The 20,568-nt window shown below is 37.2% G+C and overlaps 1 protein-coding gene across 6 annotated transcripts; it reads left to right on the forward strand.

Moving 5' to 3' along the window:
- Positions 1 to 537: 537 nt before the first annotated feature.
- On the forward strand, positions 538 to 20,202 carry g6pd (glucose-6-phosphate dehydrogenase). Of its 6 annotated transcripts, XM_084428955.1 has the most exons (15): positions 603 to 788; positions 1,112 to 1,154; positions 1,454 to 1,502; positions 3,031 to 3,161; positions 10,188 to 10,225; positions 10,757 to 10,865; positions 10,965 to 11,182; positions 14,803 to 14,961; positions 15,131 to 15,256; positions 15,560 to 15,653; positions 16,633 to 16,819; positions 17,481 to 17,716; positions 17,870 to 17,946; positions 18,954 to 19,046; positions 19,139 to 20,202. In XM_084428955.1, exons 4-15 carry the CDS (start codon positions 3,036 to 3,038, stop codon positions 19,227 to 19,229), a joined length of 1,554 nt encoding a protein of 517 aa, XP_084285081.1. In that variant the 5' UTR covers positions 603 to 788; positions 1,112 to 1,154; positions 1,454 to 1,502; positions 3,031 to 3,035; the 3' UTR covers positions 19,230 to 20,202. The 6 variants fall into 6 exon arrangements, with proteins under 6 accessions (XP_084285078.1, XP_084285083.1, XP_084285081.1 ...); XM_084428957.1 differs by lacking the exon at positions 1,112 to 1,154 and having other exon boundaries at positions 596 to 792; positions 1,454 to 1,499; XM_084428954.1 differs by lacking the exon at positions 1,454 to 1,502 and having other exon boundaries at positions 1,112 to 1,144.
- The last annotated feature ends 366 nt before the right edge of the window (positions 20,203 to 20,568 follow it).

Genomic DNA, 20,568 nt, shown 5'->3' on the forward strand with positions numbered 1-20,568 from the left:
GTATGTTAGTAATCAAACAGTTGACGGTAGCCATTGACTTCCATAGTATGTTTTTCTTTTGTGTTCAACAGAAGAAAGAAACTCGAAGAACAACTTGAGGGTGAGAAAATGACAATTAACATTTTTCGGGGCACCATCCCTTTAAAATTCAATCGAAGATGTACATCAACGCAAGGTGGCGCTGATGCAATAGACTAGAATAGAGTTTCTAGTGACGCAATGCTGTTTGTTCTGCAGTTGTTAACGTAATAAATGACTCTGAATCTTAACGTTATACGAAATATGCCTAGTAGACGCATTTATTTTTTTATTGTTTATTTTTTTTTCAATCTGCAATGTCATGCTGACATTCTTTTTAGAACGGTACAAGACTTTTTTTTTTTCTAGCTCTTATCAGCAGGACTAATTAGAAATTCCGAAAGCGCGCTCGCCATTGCAGCGTTTAGCTGTCAATCACCGCCGTGATTGGTTCGTCGTCCATAAGCCCCTCCCTCTGCAGTCTGGCCCCGCCCACCTTCCTTTATACTCGCGCAGTTGTGCGGGTGACGTGACATGCTGGAGCAATGATGGGCAGTCGAGCGAGCGCTGGTGAGTTCCTCTCTACACCAATAAGATCACTGAGATCCGCCGTGTCGTTTTAACAGGGAAGGAGGAAACGGTCTTTAAAAATGTCACTGTAGTCGCTAATGTTTCATATCCTCGCTCATACACAACGAGCCTGGTACAACTCTGTAAATTTAGCTTTTACATCCTGGTATTTTTGTTTTGTTTAGTAAAGAGCACTAAATGTAAGTACCACGTTGTTATATAGTGTGTGTGTTTGGTTCTGCTGTACTAACGTCAGCAGCTCTAACCACAACTAACCAACTTTGCCTTATAGCAGTTGCTTTTAAATAAATTCTAGATAACTGTTTAAAGCATTTGTTGTGAATGTGATGCTTTGCTTGAAATCATTAGCAAGCTGTTATTTCAGTCAGTGTCAGGCTGAGGCTGAGCCCTGTTAAATAAGGGATTGTGCTAATAACATTATGGTAAGTTGAGAGAGAGAGAGGGTTGTGAGAGCTTGTGTTTTTGTGTCAGTTTATACCTTTATCTTTCCTCTATGCCACAGAGAGAGCACACACTACAGTCCCTGAACGCAGTGGTAGGATTATGTATTTGTCATCCCAATGCCAATTGCTATGTGATGTGACTTGTCAAATAACTAGACCAGTCTATTGTTAGAACCGCTATAGTCAGTGTTTGTACGTCTGTTCCTCAAAGTGACTTGGCAAAATTATTGCATGTGAAATACCTTAGCAAATGCAAACCATTTTCATAGAGTATATTCTTCCAGGTGGCATTTACTGTAGGTCCAGTTTTCATATTCAGGCCGTTTAGTAAACAAGCTTGCTCTGTGTCATTTGTTGATATTGTGTTGCTTGTTTAATATTTCACATTGTACTTTTTTTAGTCAAAGTACTTTGGAGAACACCTTTAGAGTGTGAATCTGTGTGCCTGTAGTAATGTACCAATTAATTTATTAATTGATCAGAGGTTGGTGATTGACGGACATGTTACTTACTTATTTGTCCAAATAATCTACCAAGTGCCTAAAACCTTTTCTATACCACTAAAAGAGAAAATAATGTATAAAAATGTTCTTTTGGAAATTTTTGCTGTCAATTTGTTGTCATTAAATTGCTTTATGTACTGTATTTATCAGCATTATATCTGCCATCTTGATCTCCATCTCTCAAATAATTGCCCTGACAACATTTCACCACAAGATATTTATATAATATGTAAAACCTTTATTTTTAGAAACATGTTTTTGTTATTTGTCATGTAACATTAGGGGCCCTATCATACACCCAATGCAATGTAGCGGCAAATATATATTTTTTCAGCGCTAGTTTCAGCCCGACGCAGTTATCATTTTTTACGTCCTGCGCCACATTGTTTAAATATGCATTTGCGCCTATTTATGCCCCCATGGGCGTGCTGGTCTGAAAACGAGGTGTGTTCAGGCACATTGTTGGGGAAATGCTATTTTGAGGCAACTGAAATAGACTGCACATTACTAATGCACTCTTTAAAAAAAAATCGCATTATTATTATTTTATTATTATTTATTTTTTATTTATTTAAAGAGCACATTAGTAATGTGTGCCTAGGGTGACGAGACGTCCCGAAAAATTGTCTGCAGCATCTTTCTTTCTTTTTTTGAAGTCCTACAAAGATACCGTTGGCACGAATTTATATGCATTTATAAGCGAGCGCAAGTTGCTGCAGCCGGTCGTAAAGGAGTGATTGATTTGGTCGCGGCACTGTGTGCAAAAAAATACTTCGGCCTAATGTCTGATGTCGGGTTACACAAAGCAAATCATCTACACAATTATTTAGTTTTCTTATTTAATGACCGACAATTTAGTTAAGGCTTATTAGCGTTAGGCTATAGCCTGAAAGGTCTGATTTACGCACTGTTACAACAGTCATTGTTTTTTTCTTTTTCACAATGACATTTGAGTGATAAAAATAGGTTTGGTTCAGGTTTGAAATTCATTATCTTTTATTATAGGCTATGTAGTCTAATACCATAGTAGGCCTGTTCTGTAGACTGCTGTCCACTTTAAGATGACCACAAAGAGCAAAAAAAAACAAAAACTCTTCTAAAGCCCAGAATAAAGAAAAAATGAATTCTCATGCTCCTCTTCATGCAACTGCTTGCCCCTCAATCAACTCTTGTCTCAAACAGTATAAATAAACCAAATATTCAGTTCTCATTCAAATATAAATCTTCCCTTAAATAAGATCTCTTGTAAATTGGTTGGTATATGCTACATAAGCGGCCCCCACGTCTGTCCAACAATTGCTTTTCTTAAGCAAAACTGTTTTTTAATTTGCAATTGTAACTGGAAATTATACATCTGTAATATAACTCCAGAAAGCTATAAATTCATAAACACTTTTTTTTATCTGACTGTATGAACATAATGACAACACGAGATTGATCTTCTGCTCTTTAATCTTTTCCTGACCTCTTGGCAGACAAAATGAGCACCAGCAGCACCGTTCCCCTCTCACGCTCCGAAGTGTTTGGGGAACTGAGGAAAGAGCTACACGATGATGTGGAGTTTCACCAGTCCGATGCGCATATCTTCATCATCATGGGTGCTTCGGTGAGTCCCAGTGTGTGTGTGTGTGTGTGGAATATTTTAAAATCTCTGTCTCTACTAATGAGGAATTGACACGGTCTCATCTGCAGCCTTGAATTGTCACTCATTTTGAACACGTTACATCTATTGACAAACCAACAATTAGTGTGAATTCATGTATTTGGGACACTTTTTTTTATTATTATTTTTTTAAATTGTTTTTACAGTGACTACATTTGCATGCACCACAGTGTTCTGATAGTAATCAGAATTTGGCAGTATTCTGTTTCTTGATGTAATCATGTTAACGGCACACTCCAGTCGCCCGATTTAAGACAATATTCTGATTCCACAAATTCCAATTCCCTAGAATATGCCTGTAATCAGAAAACTGTTGCATGTTTCAGCCTTATTCAGAAAATTTGTTGAAAGGAGATGAATGTACACAATTTTCCAGTTTGTAAAGCACAAAGTAGGATGCATTACAACAGCCACACGTGTTCATACAGTTTCATCACACTTTATTGCAGAGTTTGTGGAGTTTATTGCAGAGTGTTTCCAAATTCTCAATCTCTGTCTCCATTCTGTAAACTCTTTAACTTCACCAATATCTCCTACCAGTCCTTTCTGCATTCTTTCATCCGCTCTTTTCTTCTATTGCCGAGTTTCATATGACTACAAGTGTTTATTAACAATTGCTCTCCGCTTTCCATTTCATGCTACTGTTTTTAGGCTTGTTTGAATGTGAGAAGTAATTAGTCGGTCCTAATTAAATTATTGTGAAAAATATACAGGAATATTCTGCCGTATGCATGTATGCATAGAAACACGGATTTGGGAATATGACTGCACCCCAAATATACAGTAGAATTTGATGTGCATGTAGACATATTCATTTAAATGATTGTCAAAAAGTTCCCAATTTGCCCTAAATCTTACTAATTTATTGATCTAGTTCCTATTTCAAATTATTCCTACTAGTACATGGTAGTTTCTTTAGTATTGCACACCTTATGGTTTTACAGCACAATCGGTTTACTGCTAGTCCAATAAAGGAAGAAAGTCTCTGATTCCTCTGAATTGGTACATTGGCCTTGGGTTTTTTTTTTTTTTTTTTTTTTTAGAAGGAAGTACAACTGAAATTAAGCAACCATGAAGGGACGTTGCCAACATAAGGCTTCTATTTATCATTCAGACAGAACAGGGCGGTTGAGTAATTCAGCAGTTCAGTTCACAGCTTATGGCCTTGAAAGGTGATCGGTCAGGTGTGGTGACAGAAGGTCTGTGATTGGCTGGACGTGACTAAAGCCTTATCTAGACAGCCTTGATTAGGTTTGGTATGCATATAAATACAAAACATCAAGACTAAAAAGTGAAGTTTGGATTACAGTTGGTCAAGCTTTTGCACTTCTCACAAGAGTGTTTTCCCCTTTTCATCTTTTAGTGATGAAATTTAAACCCTCTTCCTCCTTTTTCCGGCTTGCTTTTCCTTGTTCCTCCTTATTTTGTTCAAGTTTTCAGTAGTCTGATATTACACAACTGCTCTGTGAAAGATCTTTGTTACTGTTGGCTTTTCCTGTTCTTATTGTTTGGGTTTTTAAATAGGTGCTAGTGAGCTGGATTACGCAGTATCACTCTCTGTCAGCACTTTTCTTTCAGTTAGTGTGGGGAGAGAGGTGAAAGAGCAGGCTTGTGTGTTTGGGATGAGGGTGGGGTTATAAAGATGGTTGTTTGACATGGGGTTGCAAAGGTTTGTGGCATAATGATAAACATTGAAATCCATTCAGTAACCATGTCAAAATCCAGATGCAACATCACCTGATTTGTCAGGCCTGATTTGCTAGACGGGCTGGTCTGAGTATTTCAGAAACTGTTGATCTACTGGGATTTTCACACACAACCATCTCTAGGGTTTACAGAGAACGGTCAAAAAAGAGAAACTATCCAGTGAGCGGCAGTTCTGTGGGTGAAAATGCCTTGTCGATGCCAGATATCATAGGACCAGACAGGTTCAGCTGATAGAAAGACAACAGTAACTCAGATAACCACTCGATACAACCGAGGTCTGCAGAAGAGCATCTCTGAACACGTCAAAGCTTGAAGCAGAAGAGCTACAGAAGCAGAACACACACCGGTGACACTCCTGTCAGATGAGAACAGCAAACTGAGGGTACAATTTACACGTGCTCACCAAAACTAGAAGATTGGAAAACTGTTGCCTGGTCTGTTGAGTGTCAATTTCTGTTGCCACATTCAGATGTTCGGAGTCAGAATTTGTCGTAAACAACATGAAAGCAAGCCTTGTATCAGCGGTTCAGGCTGCTGCTGGTGGTGTAAGGTGTATTTTCTTTGGGCTTCTTAGGCTACGTCTACATTAATCCGGATACATTTGAAAACGGCGTTTTCGTTTATAAACGCTCCGTCCACACTTAAGCGTTTTCAGGTGTTTTCGGACGTTTCAGTGTGGATGAGAAACTTTTGAAAAACGCCTGAGAACTAGCCTGGCAAGCCAGACCTACATCAAGATGTTAGGTCTGGCAACTCACCATAGACACGGCTCAATCCGAGGGGCGGGATAAACGGCTGTCTTTCAAATTCCCTCTGCACGCAATAGGATAGCGCTACAACCAAGCCCTCAATGTTTCGGAAAACATTGAAGCTTCCCCGGGCGCCGCCATTGATTAGCGGACCCCCACCTGCTGTTAACATTCCATTGACTCCCATTCATTTTGGCGTCACTTTGACAGCGAATAACTTCACATCTGAGGCGTTTAAAGACTCCATTTGTCCATTATTTATTTCTAAAGAAACACGAAAATGTATAAAAGGCTCCATTACCTTGTATCTTACGTTATGGCCCCGTAGAAGCAGTTTTTGTAAAAATAGGCTAACGATTGCGTCATAACCACGCGACTCTGTCACACAGTAGAGAGATTACGGTATGGACAGGAGGAGAAGCTCACGGGCAATCGGGGGGACGTGGAGGCAAAATGACAAAATAATTAATCAGAATACTTAGCAAAAGTTTCTCCTGCTCCTAGCTCGTGGACACCTCCTACTCACACTCTCCGTCTCTGCAAGTTTTGGAAGGGAATGATTCAGATTTCTCTTGGCACAGCTACTAGAAGACAGACGGGTTGCTCACGTCACATCTACGTCGTCAAGCTCAGTTTGAGTCTGCGCAGTACGGTCATCCATCAGGAAGTGAGTGCTTCTAATTGACTTCACTTTTCTCCGTTGAATCCAATGGGGTCGCGGTGTCCATTTCTTTTACTGTCTATGGCTACAACCAACCAGAGCGTTTTCCCAACAGCGGAGCTAATGTTAGTTGATAGATTCAACTTTTGAATCTGGCCGGCAAAACTACGAACACATCTTCCTTTTTTTAAGAATGACTTAAGTGCCGTTCTTTGCTCTTTTCTCAAAGAAAAACTTAACTCCAAGTCCTCCAGAGTCGCGGCCAAAGCCGATTCGAAAGACTGTTCTCCGGCAGCAGCCGCCATTCTTTGTTTTCAAGTAGGGAATCATCGCATCTCTGTCGTCATTATGTTAAGCCCGCCCCGCCTACTCTATACACGATGTGATTGGCCTGACCTAATTTAGGTTTTTCCAGCTCCAAAGTCAACGGAGAGTTGCTAGACTACCCTGGCTGCAAAATAATTTTTGCTGCCGCTAGGGTGCGTCTAGATTTCTAGGCCACCTGAGAACGCTTACAGTGCATGCGTAAAACCCCACAAAAGATCACTGGTATGATTCAGATGGAAAAATAAATAATGAAGTTATCGCGCAATTCTTCTGACAGGATAATTTTATTTAGTAAAATATCTCACCATTCACTGATGCGGTCCAGGTCGCACGCAGTCACCATATGTTTGGTCTAAAACACAACTGCTCTCATGTATCGCCGCAGGACAGCAAATGTGAGTCATGTCGTCTTTGCAGAACTGTGATATGAAGAGTGTGCAATGTAGAATATTTTTAGCAACAGTGTGAAAGTGCACATAACAGGCACAATACTGGTATAAACATGAATATCTATTGGTACAATATGCATCACATGACTAAAATTACGTCATCGGTTTTAAATACCACCGGTTTCACAGTCCGCACTACAACGCGAAACCGGCGTTTTCAAATGTGTTCACTTTGTAGTGCGTTTTCAAAAAAAGCTTCGTTTTCATTAATAAAAACGCCGTCTCAGTGTGGACGGAAGGCCAAAACAGAGAGAAAAATATACTTCAATATGAAAACGTATTAGTGTGGACATGGCCTTAGTACCAATTCAGCATCATTTAACACCACAGCTGACTTGAGTGTTGTTGCTGACTGGGTCCATCCCTTTATGACCACAATATCATCTTCTGATGAATACTTTTAGCAGGATAACACGCATGTCACAAAGCTGAAATCACCTCAAACTGGTTTCTTGAACTTGTCAGTGTGTTCATTAAACTCAAATGGCCTCCACAGTCACCAGATCTCAATAAAGCAGCTTTGGGATGTACTGGAATGGGAGATTTAACATCATAGATGAGCAGCCGACAAATCTGCTTGATGTTTTCATGACAATATAGACCACAATCTCTGAGGAATGTTTCCAGCACCTTGTTGAATCTATCAAGACCCAGACCCACAGCCTCTGGCTTTCTACTGGCATGCTCTGCTGTTTACACTCCAGGATCACCGAGATACACATTCATCAGTTATGAAAAAAACTAACGCACTGTGTGTGTGTGTGTGTGTGTGTGTGTGTGTGGAAACACTGTAATCACTATCAGAGCAAATACATACTGTAGGATTTATCTGGTTGCTAAGTTTTTAGTATGATTATGCTGCATAGGTCATGATTAAATTTACAAAATCGACGTGGATGGATTTTTGTCAAGTCACCATTACAGAGTGCTTTTTCACCACAGCAAATCAGCTGGAATGATTAATTGGTTAGATAGCGAACCGTTTATCGACTGATATTGGCCAATAATGAATACTGGAGAGATGGGACTCTCCCACAATGCTGTAAATCAGCCAAGACAAACCGAATAGTGCTGTCTCACTATGCACAGTGTGTTTCTCATGTGTCTGAATGGGTGTGGAGCAGATCTGCTCAGATGAATGATGTTTGCATTGAGATGATTGAGTCACATTGAGCTGGGATGGTTTGACTGTTGTATTTGTTTTTTTTAAATTTCATTTCATCTGTTCTTGTATGTTTTGTATCTATTATATAATAGTCGTCTTTATATTCAGCTGTATTTATGACATGAGTCACTGTGGTTCTGCACAAATTATGGCTGCATTTCAAAATCTACCAACCTCTGTGGCAATTTGGTGCTTCATGTTCGGACAAGACTGTTATGGCTAAAACGGCTTTTTAGGCAGGCAGTTCATTTTGATTTGATTCCTTTTAAATGGGTCTTTAAATGGTTTTTTTATTTAAATGTTCCTTGACGTTCACTTGTAAGGTTAATAAAGTTTTCTTGCCACAATTAAAAACAAAAATATGTGGAAAAATGGCTATTTACAACCAAAAGATTTTGAATGAAGGTCTAGTCCAGGTCCAGGTCTAGTTTTTGAAATTGTATCTATGATAAAAAAATATTTTAATCTTTCTTTTTTTAATCTCTTTAAAAAAAAAAAGAAGCAATTATTTCGGTTATGCCGAAGGAAGGTAAAGATTGTGGAAATTACAGACCTATCAGTGTCTTAAATGTGGATTACAAACTATTTACTATTAAGCTATAATAGACAAAATTATTCCAGAATTTATTCATCCATATCAGACTGGGTTTGTCAGGCTGAGACAAACTCAAGATAATATCTGGCTTTCTTTACATATTATGAGCCATATAACTAAACGCAATGTTGAAGCTTTATTAGTAGGATTGGATGCTGAAAAGGCATTTGACTCTGTGGAAGTATCTCTTTATGGTTATGAAACGATTTGGGTTTCACGAATCTAATGCTATTCAAGCAGTATATGATAGACCTCTAGCGAGAATTAAGGTGAATGGTGATCTTTCTAACCAGGTTACTCTAGAACGAGGAACCCGTCAGGGCTTCCCAATTAGCCCTATTTTATTTGCCCTATTCACAAAGCCCCTTAACCAGTGGATTAGGCAAAATGACAAAATTATAGGTATAGAATTTGGGACTGGAGTGCACAAGCTGCCTTTGCAGATGACATTTTTAGTTTACTTAAAACAGCCAACCCAGTCTTTTCCAGAATTGGTGTCGCTTCATGAGACGTATGGATCATTTTCAGGTTATATGGTTAACATACAGAAAACCCAGGTCCTCACTTTTATTTATAGGCCACCTGGTTTCATTACCGGAAATTTTTGTCTCAACTGGGAATCAGTTTCAATGAAATCTGGGAGTAATTTTAGCAAAAGATATATCACAATTATTTCAAGCTAATTATGCTGTCCTCTAATTACAAAAATTAAAGCTGAGATATCAAGATGGAATATTTTCCCCTTTTTAAGCATGAGCTCAAGGGTCCAATCAGTCAAGATGAACGTTCTGCCGAGACTATTATATTTATTTCAGTCTCTGCCAGTGAATATAACAATGCAGCAGTTCGTAGAATGGGATAAATCATTTTCAAGATTTATTTGGAAAGGAAGGAAACCCAGAATTGCTATTTAGAGCATATGATCTATTCTTCAAATGTATATATTCCTTGGTTACAAGTGATTCAATACTTTAATTTTTGTGATTATCTTAGTATTTTACATTAATAAGGTTTGTACTTCTCTATAGTGATTATTTGTTTTTGTTCTGTTTTTTGGAAAAATGATATAATTATAAAAATGTATAATTATAATAATTATTATAATTATATAAAAAAATGTAGAATGGGATCATCATTTAGCTTTTTAGATCAATTAACACTGATCTCAGACCAGCTTTTTTCTTTGAGACTCTGGTGTGATGATCTAGTTTTGAAAATATTGCACAATGAAACTCTGTATAGTGAAGTGTGGCGGTTTGTGTAATTGAGCCTTGACTAAATTGTGCCGTGATGTAACAAATGTGTTCTTTTTGTAGGGAGATCTGGCCAAAAAGAAAATCTACCCAACTTTGTGGTGAGTCCTCTAACTTATTATAGACTACAGTTCATAATTTTAGGGTCGATACGTTTTTAAAGTGATCTTGTAAAGTCTCTTATCCTCAAACAAGGCTGCATTTATTTGACCAAAAATACAGTGAAATATTATTACATTTCAAAGTAACTTTTCTGTTTGAATATTATAAAATGTAATTTATTCCTGTGATCAAAGCTGAATTTCCAGCATCATTACTCCAGTCTTCAGTGTCACACGGTCCTCCAGAAATCATTCTGATATGATTATTTGATGCTCAAGAAACATTTTATTATTGTGCTGCTTAATATTTTTGTGGAAACTGTGATACTTTTTTTTTTCAGGATTCTTTGAATAGAAAGTTAAAAAGAACTGCATTTATTTGAAATGGATATCTTTTGTAACATTATAGACGTTTTTACTGTCACTTCTGATCAATTTAATGTGTCCTTGCTGAATAAAAGTAACAATCTTTAAAAAAAATATATTTTTTAACAATAGTGTATGTCTATTTATTTCTGTTTCTCTCTATAGGTGGTTGTTCAGAGACGGTCTTCTCCCCGAACAGATATATTTTGTGGGCTTTGCTCGTTCCGATCTGACCGTGGACGCCATACGTGCGGCCTGCATGCCCTACATGAAGGTCAGCGCTCAGAGTTTTCTCCATGTGCATTGTTGTCTGCTTACCGTATCTGTGTGTGTGTTCGTGTTCATACGCCCTCTGTTTCTTTCCTCCCTTCAGGCGGTCGACTCTGAGGCAGAGCGCCTCGCTGCGTTCTTCAGTCGAAACTCTTACATCAGCGGGAAGTACGTGGATGAATCGTCTTTCGCTAACCTGAACACTCACCTGCTGTCCCTGCCTGGAGGAGCCGGGGCCAACCGGCTCTTCTACCTGGCCCTGCCGCCCAGCGTCTACCACGATGTCACCAAGAACATCAAACATCAATGCATGAGCACCAAGTGAGGAGCGAACGCATGCAGTTGCTTTTGTTTCATTTTTGCTTAATTATGTGTTTTATGTTCTTATTACAAGGCAAGATGTGTCCAAAAGTAGGTTAGAGGTTATGCGACGGACTTGAATAAAACTTTTCTAGGCAGTCAAACTTACAATTTTGACCTGACTGTCAAAAAATTCCCATATACTTTCATTTAAGGGAGGCACCTGAGCTATTTGTAGGGACCAAGGGCCGGATTCCCGAAAAATTCTTAAAGGGGTCATATAATGCCATTTTTGTACAAGTTAATATGATTCTGTAGGGTCTAAATGAAAAGTTTGTAATACACTTTAATTAAAAATTCTCATTAGTATTGTAAGAAAACACTAATTTTACCTGGTCAAAAACAGCTCTGTTTTCAGCACGCCGTTTAAGTGCATGTGTCTTTAAATGATAATGAGCTTTGCTCACCCCGCCCCTCTGTTCTGTGTGTACACCGTTTGTAATAACACAAATTATTTGACTTTGACGTCACACGGTCAGATGGCTCGATTTGAGACGGTGGGAAAACATATAAGGAGATTAAAAAAAAGACCACTGGATGGATTTTTATCATTATATGATGGTTGTGTACAGGCACTGCCAACACACATTTCAGTACAATCAACTTGTAAAAGTGCATGTACCATTATATGACCCCTTTAAGAATAACATTTTTCTTAACTGCTTTTTTCTTATTTTCTAATTTAAGAAAAAAGAAAAGAATATTTCGTACTGTAAAGGTAAAATGTGTTATGAATTTATTGGGTTGTTTCAAAGATTAAGCATTACAAAGTAACACAAGCTACATATAATACATATAGTAGCAGGTATGTGGACGAGTGACACAGATTGATCATTAAAACAGTGAACACTAGAGTGAATGCGTATACATGATGCATTCGCTGTAGCTAAAACAGTATAGAAAGTAGTCTGAGTGTTTATTATAACTACAGTCTGCAGGCAGCTCAAAAAGATGGGCTTTGAGGTGTTTTTCATTGAGCGAGTCTTTAGCATGTGTGACGTGTGGACTTGCGTAGGTCATGCTCTTGAGCAAAATAAACAAGCCGACATTCAGGACACACTATATCCTTCATTCCAAATATATTCAAATTCCATTGTACGTCTTGTAGTTTGTCAAATGATTTAAAGTGCAGTTTTTGAAGAGTGCACATGTGCGTTCGTTCTTTGTTACGCCGGGGGAACGTAAGAGGAAACCTGCAATTGAATGAAACCTCTGGAAATGAAGCAAAGCAATGGAGAACAAAATAATGAAATAGTCTTCAGATACTATGGTTGTTATTTACAGCAATAATCTGACATTAATACATTCTAGAATAGCTTAATTAGTAGATGCTATTACTCCACCACCTTGACATCATCAAATATATTGTGGTTTGAATGACATATGTGCGACAGTTTTCAGGAAAAGGTTGTGACTAGCTACAGTAGTTAGTTTCTCCAACGATGCATCGTATTATGTCGCAGTTCGGAAAACACCCTAGCAACCACTCACACTTAATTGTTAAAAATTGTAAATGCATTTTAGTTGTACTTTTATTAGTTGTCCTCTCTAACATCTAACATCATAATGACAAGATTTGTACAGGCAAGTACCACTCGCATCAAATCTAGCTAGACAGTGTTGAACAGTGTTTAATAACTAAACCTAAAACCATTAAAAATCGTTTCCATTAATTGAAACAAGGCTGAAATCAGTGCTAGGGAAAGTTACTTTTAGAAGTAATGCGTTACAATAATATGTTACTCCCTGAAAAGCAACTAAACATTACTTGGTTACTTTTTATGAAAAGTAATGTAGTGTTTCTTTTTTGTGTCACTTTGTCTCTGTTGGGATGGGCTTGCTTGATTTGTTTTTAATAAAGAAGTTTAATATTAAGCTATTTTTGGCAAAAGTGGACTGAGTAAGCTTCAGGCTGAATGAAATGTAAATTCATGCATGTACAGTAGAGGGCGCATCTCTAACAAACCTCTCAGCTGTGCTGCCGTTCTGGATCACAGAAGAAGAAAGTTCAACACTTTTACTTTAGATAAACATCACATGTGTGTTTCATTTAGTTGTTTTTATTGCTAAAGTCATTTTAGCTTATTCGTATGGTTGAACAGTATGGAAGCTTGTTTCTGCCACAAAATAAAAAAAATTAAATGATAATTGCGACTTTTTGTCTCACAATTGCGAGTTTACATCTCGCAATTGTGACTTTATTTCTCAGAATTGCGAGATACAAAGTCAGAATTGCGTGAAATAAAGTCGCAATTGCGTGTTATAAAGTAAGAATTGCGAGATATAAAGTCGCAATTGCGTGAAATAAAGTCAGAATTGCGAGATATAAAGTCGCAATTGCGTGTTATAAAGTCAGAACTCTGACTTTTTTTCTCGCAATTGCGACTTTATATCACGCGATTCTGACTTTATAACACGCAATTGCGAGTTTATATCTCGCAATTCTGACATATTTTCTCAGAATTGTGAGATATAAAGTCCAATTCTAAGAAAAAAAAAAAGATGGACTTTTTTTTTTTTTACCTCAGAATAGTTTATCTCACAATTCTGACTTTATAACACGCAATTGCGACTTTATAATACGCAATTGGGAGATATAAAGTCAGAATTGCATGATATAAAGTCAGAATTGCGTGAAATAAAGTCGCAATTGCGTCTTATAAAGTCAGAATTCTGACTTTTTTTCTCGCAATTGCGACTTTATTTCACGCAATTCTGACTTTATAACACGCAATTGCGATCTCAAAATTCTGAGAAATAAAGTCAGAATTGCGAGATGTAAACTCGCAATTGTGAGATAAAAAGTCGCAATTATCTCTTAAAATGTTTTTTTTCTGTGGCAGAAACAAGCTTCCATAGAACAGAGACATTGAAGGTCAGCAGCAAAGACGATAGTTAATAAAGTGAGATTAAATACATAAAGTACATTTGTATTATTTAACATATTTAATTATTGCAGGTTTGTGTAATATTCTGAGTTTGCATTTAACCGTTTTTATTCATTTTGAGGAATACTGAATCTAAATATTGAAAACGTTGAAATAATAAATACTGAACTCCTGATTTCTCTCAACATGAGGACAGGAGAGCCTTCGGTCAATGGGAAAACGCAGTAACTTGCGTTACTTATTCGAAAAAGTAACTCTGATTTTTTGTTGTAAATTTAGAAATAATGTTACTTTACTAGTTACTTGAAAAAGTAATCTGATTGTGTAACTTATGTTACTTTAAATGTGATGAAAACCCCAACTGAAATAACGCTTGAAATTAATAAAAATGTGATAACCATGAAAATTAGAAGTGTTGCATTGGCAACTAACTGAAATAAAATAAGTTGAAGTGCTAAAATGACTAAAACTAAAAATGAAATGAAGTTAAATAGAAATATTTCAAACAAAAACCAATAAAAATGACAAAAAGCACATAAAAACTGATTTAAAAAATACCATAATAGTACTAAAATATCACTGGCTAGATATGAGATGTAGTTTCTGTTTAATTTTCTAAGTGTAGGCCTATATGGATTTGCCTTGAAGCCTTTTTAAAGTGCAGGATATTTCTTGTGTTTGCATGTTTGGTAGAGGCTGGAACAGGATCATCGTGGAGAAGCCGTTTGGCCATGACTTGCAGAGCTCAGAGGAGTTATCCAGTCATCTCTCTTCTCTCTTCACCGAGGAACAGATTTACCGGATAGACCATTACCTAGGCAAAGAGATGGTCCAGAACCTCATGGTCCTCAGGTCTGTCTGCTTATCATTCTCTTCTTCATCCCTCTCTGCCTTCTGCTTTTCACTGGCTGTCACACGCAGTTGTCATTTATGAATAATTAAGGGTTAAAATCCATTGGGAAGCTCTTCCTCTGTATCTGTCTCTTGTTTAGTCATAGGTTTCTCTCCTGTTTTCTTAAAGGTTTGGAAACCGGATATTTGGCCCCATATGGAACCGGGACAGTGTGGCATGTGTGGTTCTGACCTTCAAAGAGCCGTTTGGTACCCAGGGCCGGGGAGGATATTTTGACGATTTTGGTATCATTCGGTTAGTTAAAGTTCCTTGCTTTGAGATGATATTTCATAGATGTTAAAACTTATAAAAGGATAGTCTACCAAAGATGAATTCCTCCATCATTTTTAACACAAAAGGAGTTTTTTTTTGGGGGGTGTGTAAAGCACCATAAAAGTCGTCTGTAAAAAGAAACAAAGATAAAAATGCACATTATTTCAAACACAAATATAAAAAAAGGTGTTTAAAAATCCATCGCACTTTCTGTGCATGAGGATTCCCTTCAAAGCCTGAGTGGATATTGATATTCTAATGTATTCCTCTCTTTTCTGTCTCCAGTGATGTGATGCAGAACCACCTGCTGCAGATGCTCTCTCTGGTTGCCATGGAGAAGCCCGCATCCACCAGCTCTGATGATGTTAGGGATGAGAAGGTAACGAGCCGGTCAGCCAATCAGCTGTGTGTGTGTGCGCATGCATCACTCTTATGCCACTTATCTGAATTATCCTGAATTTAGCCTTGAGGATCAAATAAATCATTCATCCATCCATCACTACTGTCTTGTTGTTAACCATTAGCATAAAAGGTTGGCGGGCTGAAGCAAGCATAAATTAAGGTCTTGGCTCCAAGATTGTTTCTGGATAATGTTTATTTTTGCTTTATAATTTTAATAGATTTTTTACAGATGTGCATTTCTGCTAATTATGTGTAATACCAAATCTTTTTTCTTTTTTTTCTTTGCAATGCTTTTTCTTTAGTTTCGTTTCATTTGTTTCTTTTTTTTTGTGTGTGTGGTTTTGTTTGCTTTGTTTTGCTGTTTTGTTTCCTTTTTTGTTTTTGGGTTTGGTTTTGCTTTGCAATGCTTTTTTGTTTTGGTTTGTTTTGTTTTGTTTATTTATTTATTTTGCTTTGCAATGCTTTTTATTTTGTTTCGTTTCATTTGTTTCCTTTTTTTGTGTGGTTTTGTTTGCTTTGTTTTGCGGTTTTGTTTCATTTTTTTTGTTTTGGGTTTTGCTTTGCAATGCTTTTTTGTTTTGGTTTGTTTTGTTTTGTGTTTATTTATTTTGCTTTGTGTTGCTGTTTGCTTTGCTTTTTGGGGGGGGGGGTTGTTGTTGTTGTTGTTTTTTGGGGGGGCTTTGTTTTGTTTTGCTTTTTTCTTTGCAATGCCTTGTTTTGCTTTTGTTTTGTTTGAGGACTTTTTACAGTGTGACTTGTTTTTCTCTGTCTGCTGCAGAGAGTTGTAATTTATAGTTTGTGTTCAGTCACATGGCATGAAGAAATTAGTGCTCATGAAGCATCCAACTGAACTGCTATTGCTAAGATAAACGGGAATGATCTCTGATGTCTCTCTCTCTAATGTATTGTAGATTTCTGCCTGCCTGTTTTCTAATGCTCTGTGTGTCCCCCTACAGGTGAAGGTGTTGAAGTGCATTGAAGCGGTCTCTCTGTCAGACGTGGTCTTGGGTCAGTACGTGGGAGATCCAGATGGAGAAGGAGAGGCTAAACTGGGTTATCTAGATGACGCCACTGTCCCTAAAGGCTCCACTCAAGCTACATTTGCCACTGCAGTGCTTTATGTGAAGAATGAACGCTGGGATGGTAAGTGAGCTTTACCAACACACATGTAATGATTCGATACACACAGTGTGCATCAGAGTATGCGCTTAGAGTAACTAGCAAATATTTACAATCTGGCCAAAGACCTAAAATTTGGACCTTTCTGAGACTATTTATTTTGACCTCTTTCTGGAAGTAAGAGCAGCATTTGTGCTGAATTAAATGAGTACATTTGAAGCTGTAGTAACACCTTGGTCTTGAAATCAAATTAGTTTTTTGGCTTAAAATACAAAATTAACTTGAAACGTTTGAAAAGTAGTATATCTGTTTCGAGTTGGTAAAATAAAAATGTTTTTGATAGTGCCATTCTCACAAAGGCTGCATTTATTTAATCAAAACTACAGTAAAAACTGTAATGTTGTGAAATATTATTAAAATAACTGTTTTCTAGTTGAATATATTTTAAAATTTAAATATATTCCTGTGATCAAAGCTGAATTTTCAGCATCATTACTCCAGTCTTCAGTGTCACATGATTTTGCTTCAGGATTTCTCGCTGGATTTTTCAGGATTTTTTGATGAATACAAAGTTCAGGAGAACAGCATTTAGTTTAACTAGATTTTTTTTTTTTTTTTTTGATTTTTCTTCCTGAATGTGTTATTTCATCAAGCTCTCTCTCTCTCTCTCTCTCTCTCTCTCCAGGGGTTCCCTTCATCCTCAGATGTGGAAAAGCTCTGAATGAGAGGAAGGCAGAGGTGAGGCTGCAGTTCACCGACGTTCCTGGAGACATCTTTGACTCTCAGTGCAGGCGGAACGAGTTGGTGGTCCGCGTGCAGCCCGACGAGGCCATCTACGCCAAGATGATGAGCAAGAAACCTGGAGTCCACTGCAGTCCGGAGGAGACGGAGCTGGACCTGACCTACCACAGCAGATACAGGGTAAAACAGACACCTTTGATACATCCACACTGTATGTTTTTATCCTATTAGACAACTTTGGCCATCAAATGTTTAAAACCAAAAACAAACAATCTTACATTTATTTAAGTTTTAGTTTATAAATGTACATTTCTCTATTCTCTCTTTACAAAGGATGTTAAGCTGCCTGATGCTTATGAACGTCTGATTTTGGATGTCTTTTGTGGCAGTCAGATGCATTTTGTACGCAGGTGAGTTTCTTACAAGCTACTGTATTGTACATACACACACAAATAAAAGGTTAGCAGCTGGATTGATGACTCAGCCGGACTGAAAAGCCTTCATGTAAACGCCTCAGTCGATACGAATGAATGTGCAGAATTGTACCCGTGTATGCAACGCAGCTGCGTTTATTAGAACGCCAGTGAGTTTGCAGGAATTAAATAAACACTATGAAGTAAATATTGTCATAATTCATCAACAGAATATCAATAAGCAATCGTTTGGTATAAATGTGTGGTATTCATTGATCGTGAACTGCTTAAACCACAAGCCTGGAGAACGGTTTTACTTTGAAACATGCAGTGCTCGCATTATTAAATCATCACCTTTTGAAGTTTAATAATCACATTAGGCCATATTGTGATTCCTGTTTTTCTGTCCCCAAATTTAAGACCCAGAAATGATAATTAAGTCTTTTCTTGTACATCATATTACAGTGGGCTCCACAAATATTGGCACCCTTGATGAATATGAGCAAAACAGACTGTGGAAATTAGTTTTTGCACTTTCTCTAAGTCTTTCATTCACAAAATTATACACTATTTCATTCAGCCAGTGGATCAAATAGAAGTTAATATGCATTTTAAAAACATTAACCCATTTTTAAGAAATAAATGAGTCAATTTTTCCTAATTGTTTAAGGCTGAAATGTGAGGTTTATTATTTTATAATTGTTTCGTTTTTTTGTCCAAACCTGTATTATATGACCTGTAAAGTTTTAAATTGGTATTTTATGGTTTGGATGTTACCATAGATCTTGCTCTTTCCTGCTTACATGGTATTACATTTATTTGGTCAGATCTTTAAAAAAAAGAAGAAAAAAAAAGGTTAAACTTGATTTTTAAAAACCCTGCAGATACACTGTTTGTTTGGAATACGCATGTAATGCACATGTAAACAAATATGTGACACACTAATGTAAATTTGATTAAAGAATGTAAAGAACCATCTCTGAATTTGATTTATTTTATTAAAGTGACGAGTTGAGGGAAGCCTGGAGAATCTTCACTCCTCTTCTTCATCAGATCGAGACCGAGAAGAAGCCACCCATCAAATACAAATACGGGAGGTAAGACACGCTTCTTTTTCTGGAAGTGATTGTTGACAAAGTGACATGACGTGCAAAGCGTCTCATATTCTCTCTCTCTCTCTCTCGTATAGCCGTGGTCCTACAGAAGCTGATGATCTGGTGCAGAAGGTGGGCTTCCGCTATGAGGGTACGTACAGATGGGTGAACCCACACAAACTGTGAAAGAAGAGGACGACAGCGATGAGAGGAGCCTGTTTAAGACATCAGCCCAAGATGAGTGCCTGAAATAAAAGGCACTTAGTTATTTGAAGATGCACTCTAAGCACTCATTTAAAGAAGGACCAACAAACAAGATTACTTTGGATGTTATGAATTAAAACCTGCTCATTATGTTATATAATGCTTTATAGGACATTCCTTATATTATTTCTTTCTATATTTCAGTGGACCCGATTCCATACTGTCTGTGTTCAGATGCTTTATTCCTTAAGAAAAACAAAGCTTCTGTTATGCATTCCTCTTTTCACAAGCAAGTCTTACCATTAAATGCTGCTCACATTTTTAAAAAGTGTTTATAGGCAGAGGCATGGTGTGAAAGTACAATCTACTCCTACACTGATAGTTGTCTTCATACATTTTTTTTTGGTGACTTTGGTTGCAATCTTATATTTAAATGGTATAATTGGACCACACAAAAGAAAAGTTGCAGAAACGTACAGGAATTAAGAATGTATGGGTAAAGTTGTCTTTGTTACTACTTAACAACATGAATGTAATGACATTTCACTACGTCTTAAGGCTCCCACTGATTGGCTGAAAGAGCCATTATTATGTTTAGTCTTATTAAAGCAAATGTATTGTTAAAATGGTATTACATGCCACATCCCTCTGTTAATACTTTAATAGATGAGCTTTGATGTTCATTGTTACATCGCTCTCGATCATTTTTGGTTTCAGCACTAGTTAGACATTGAACCAGTGTCAAAAAACAACTTTGTTAGCCTGCATATGTATTGACAGCACTGCATTTCAACATCATGTTAGGGTGCCTAAAACAACTTTAGAAAACTCTTTGTTTGGTGATGCATGAACATCTGTGAGCTATTTTACTTTTCTGTAAAAGTTCTGCCCTATGTTTTCTATTTTATTATAATAGACAGCTACTTTTACAATAAAGCATAGCTAAGATGCCTCACATGTGTCTCATTGCTGCTTCTTTTTCCATCTAGTTTTTTTAAGTTCATGTTCTCTTTGTTTTGGTCAGTGTTGGAAAAGACATTGAGTGAGTAGCCTATCTGTTTTCCACGGTCATAACATTGGAATGTTACGACGTTTTACAATTGTGGAGTCCAGGCCTGGAAAAGTAATGGGGATTTTAGTAATGAATGCACATTTTTCTGGATATGTGGAGAATGGAGTTTTGTACACAAATAAGTACATTTGTTTTAATGTTATGTCATACACAAATCCTCCACAGCAAAAAAAAAAAACACACAGTAAACATGAATGACTGGAAATGTAGTGGAAATTCATTTATCAAAAATTTGTATGGGCTTTGAAA

This window comes from Rutilus rutilus (genome assembly GCF_951802725.1).
Source record: "Rutilus rutilus genome assembly, chromosome: 13".
Taxonomy (NCBI): Eukaryota; Metazoa; Chordata; class Actinopteri; order Cypriniformes; family Leuciscidae; genus Rutilus; species Rutilus rutilus.

Coding starts and splice junctions, on each gene's coding strand:
- g6pd (XM_084428952.1), top strand. CDS start 564: ATGATGGGCAGTCGAGCGAGCGCTG. Junction 11,183..14,802: donor CATCAATGCATGAGCACCAA/GTGAGGAGCGAA, acceptor CATGTTTGGTAG/AGGCTGGAACAGGATCATCG. Junction 15,654..16,632: donor ATGATGTTAGGGATGAGAAG/GTAACGAGCCGG, acceptor GTCCCCCTACAG/GTGAAGGTGTTGAAGTGCAT.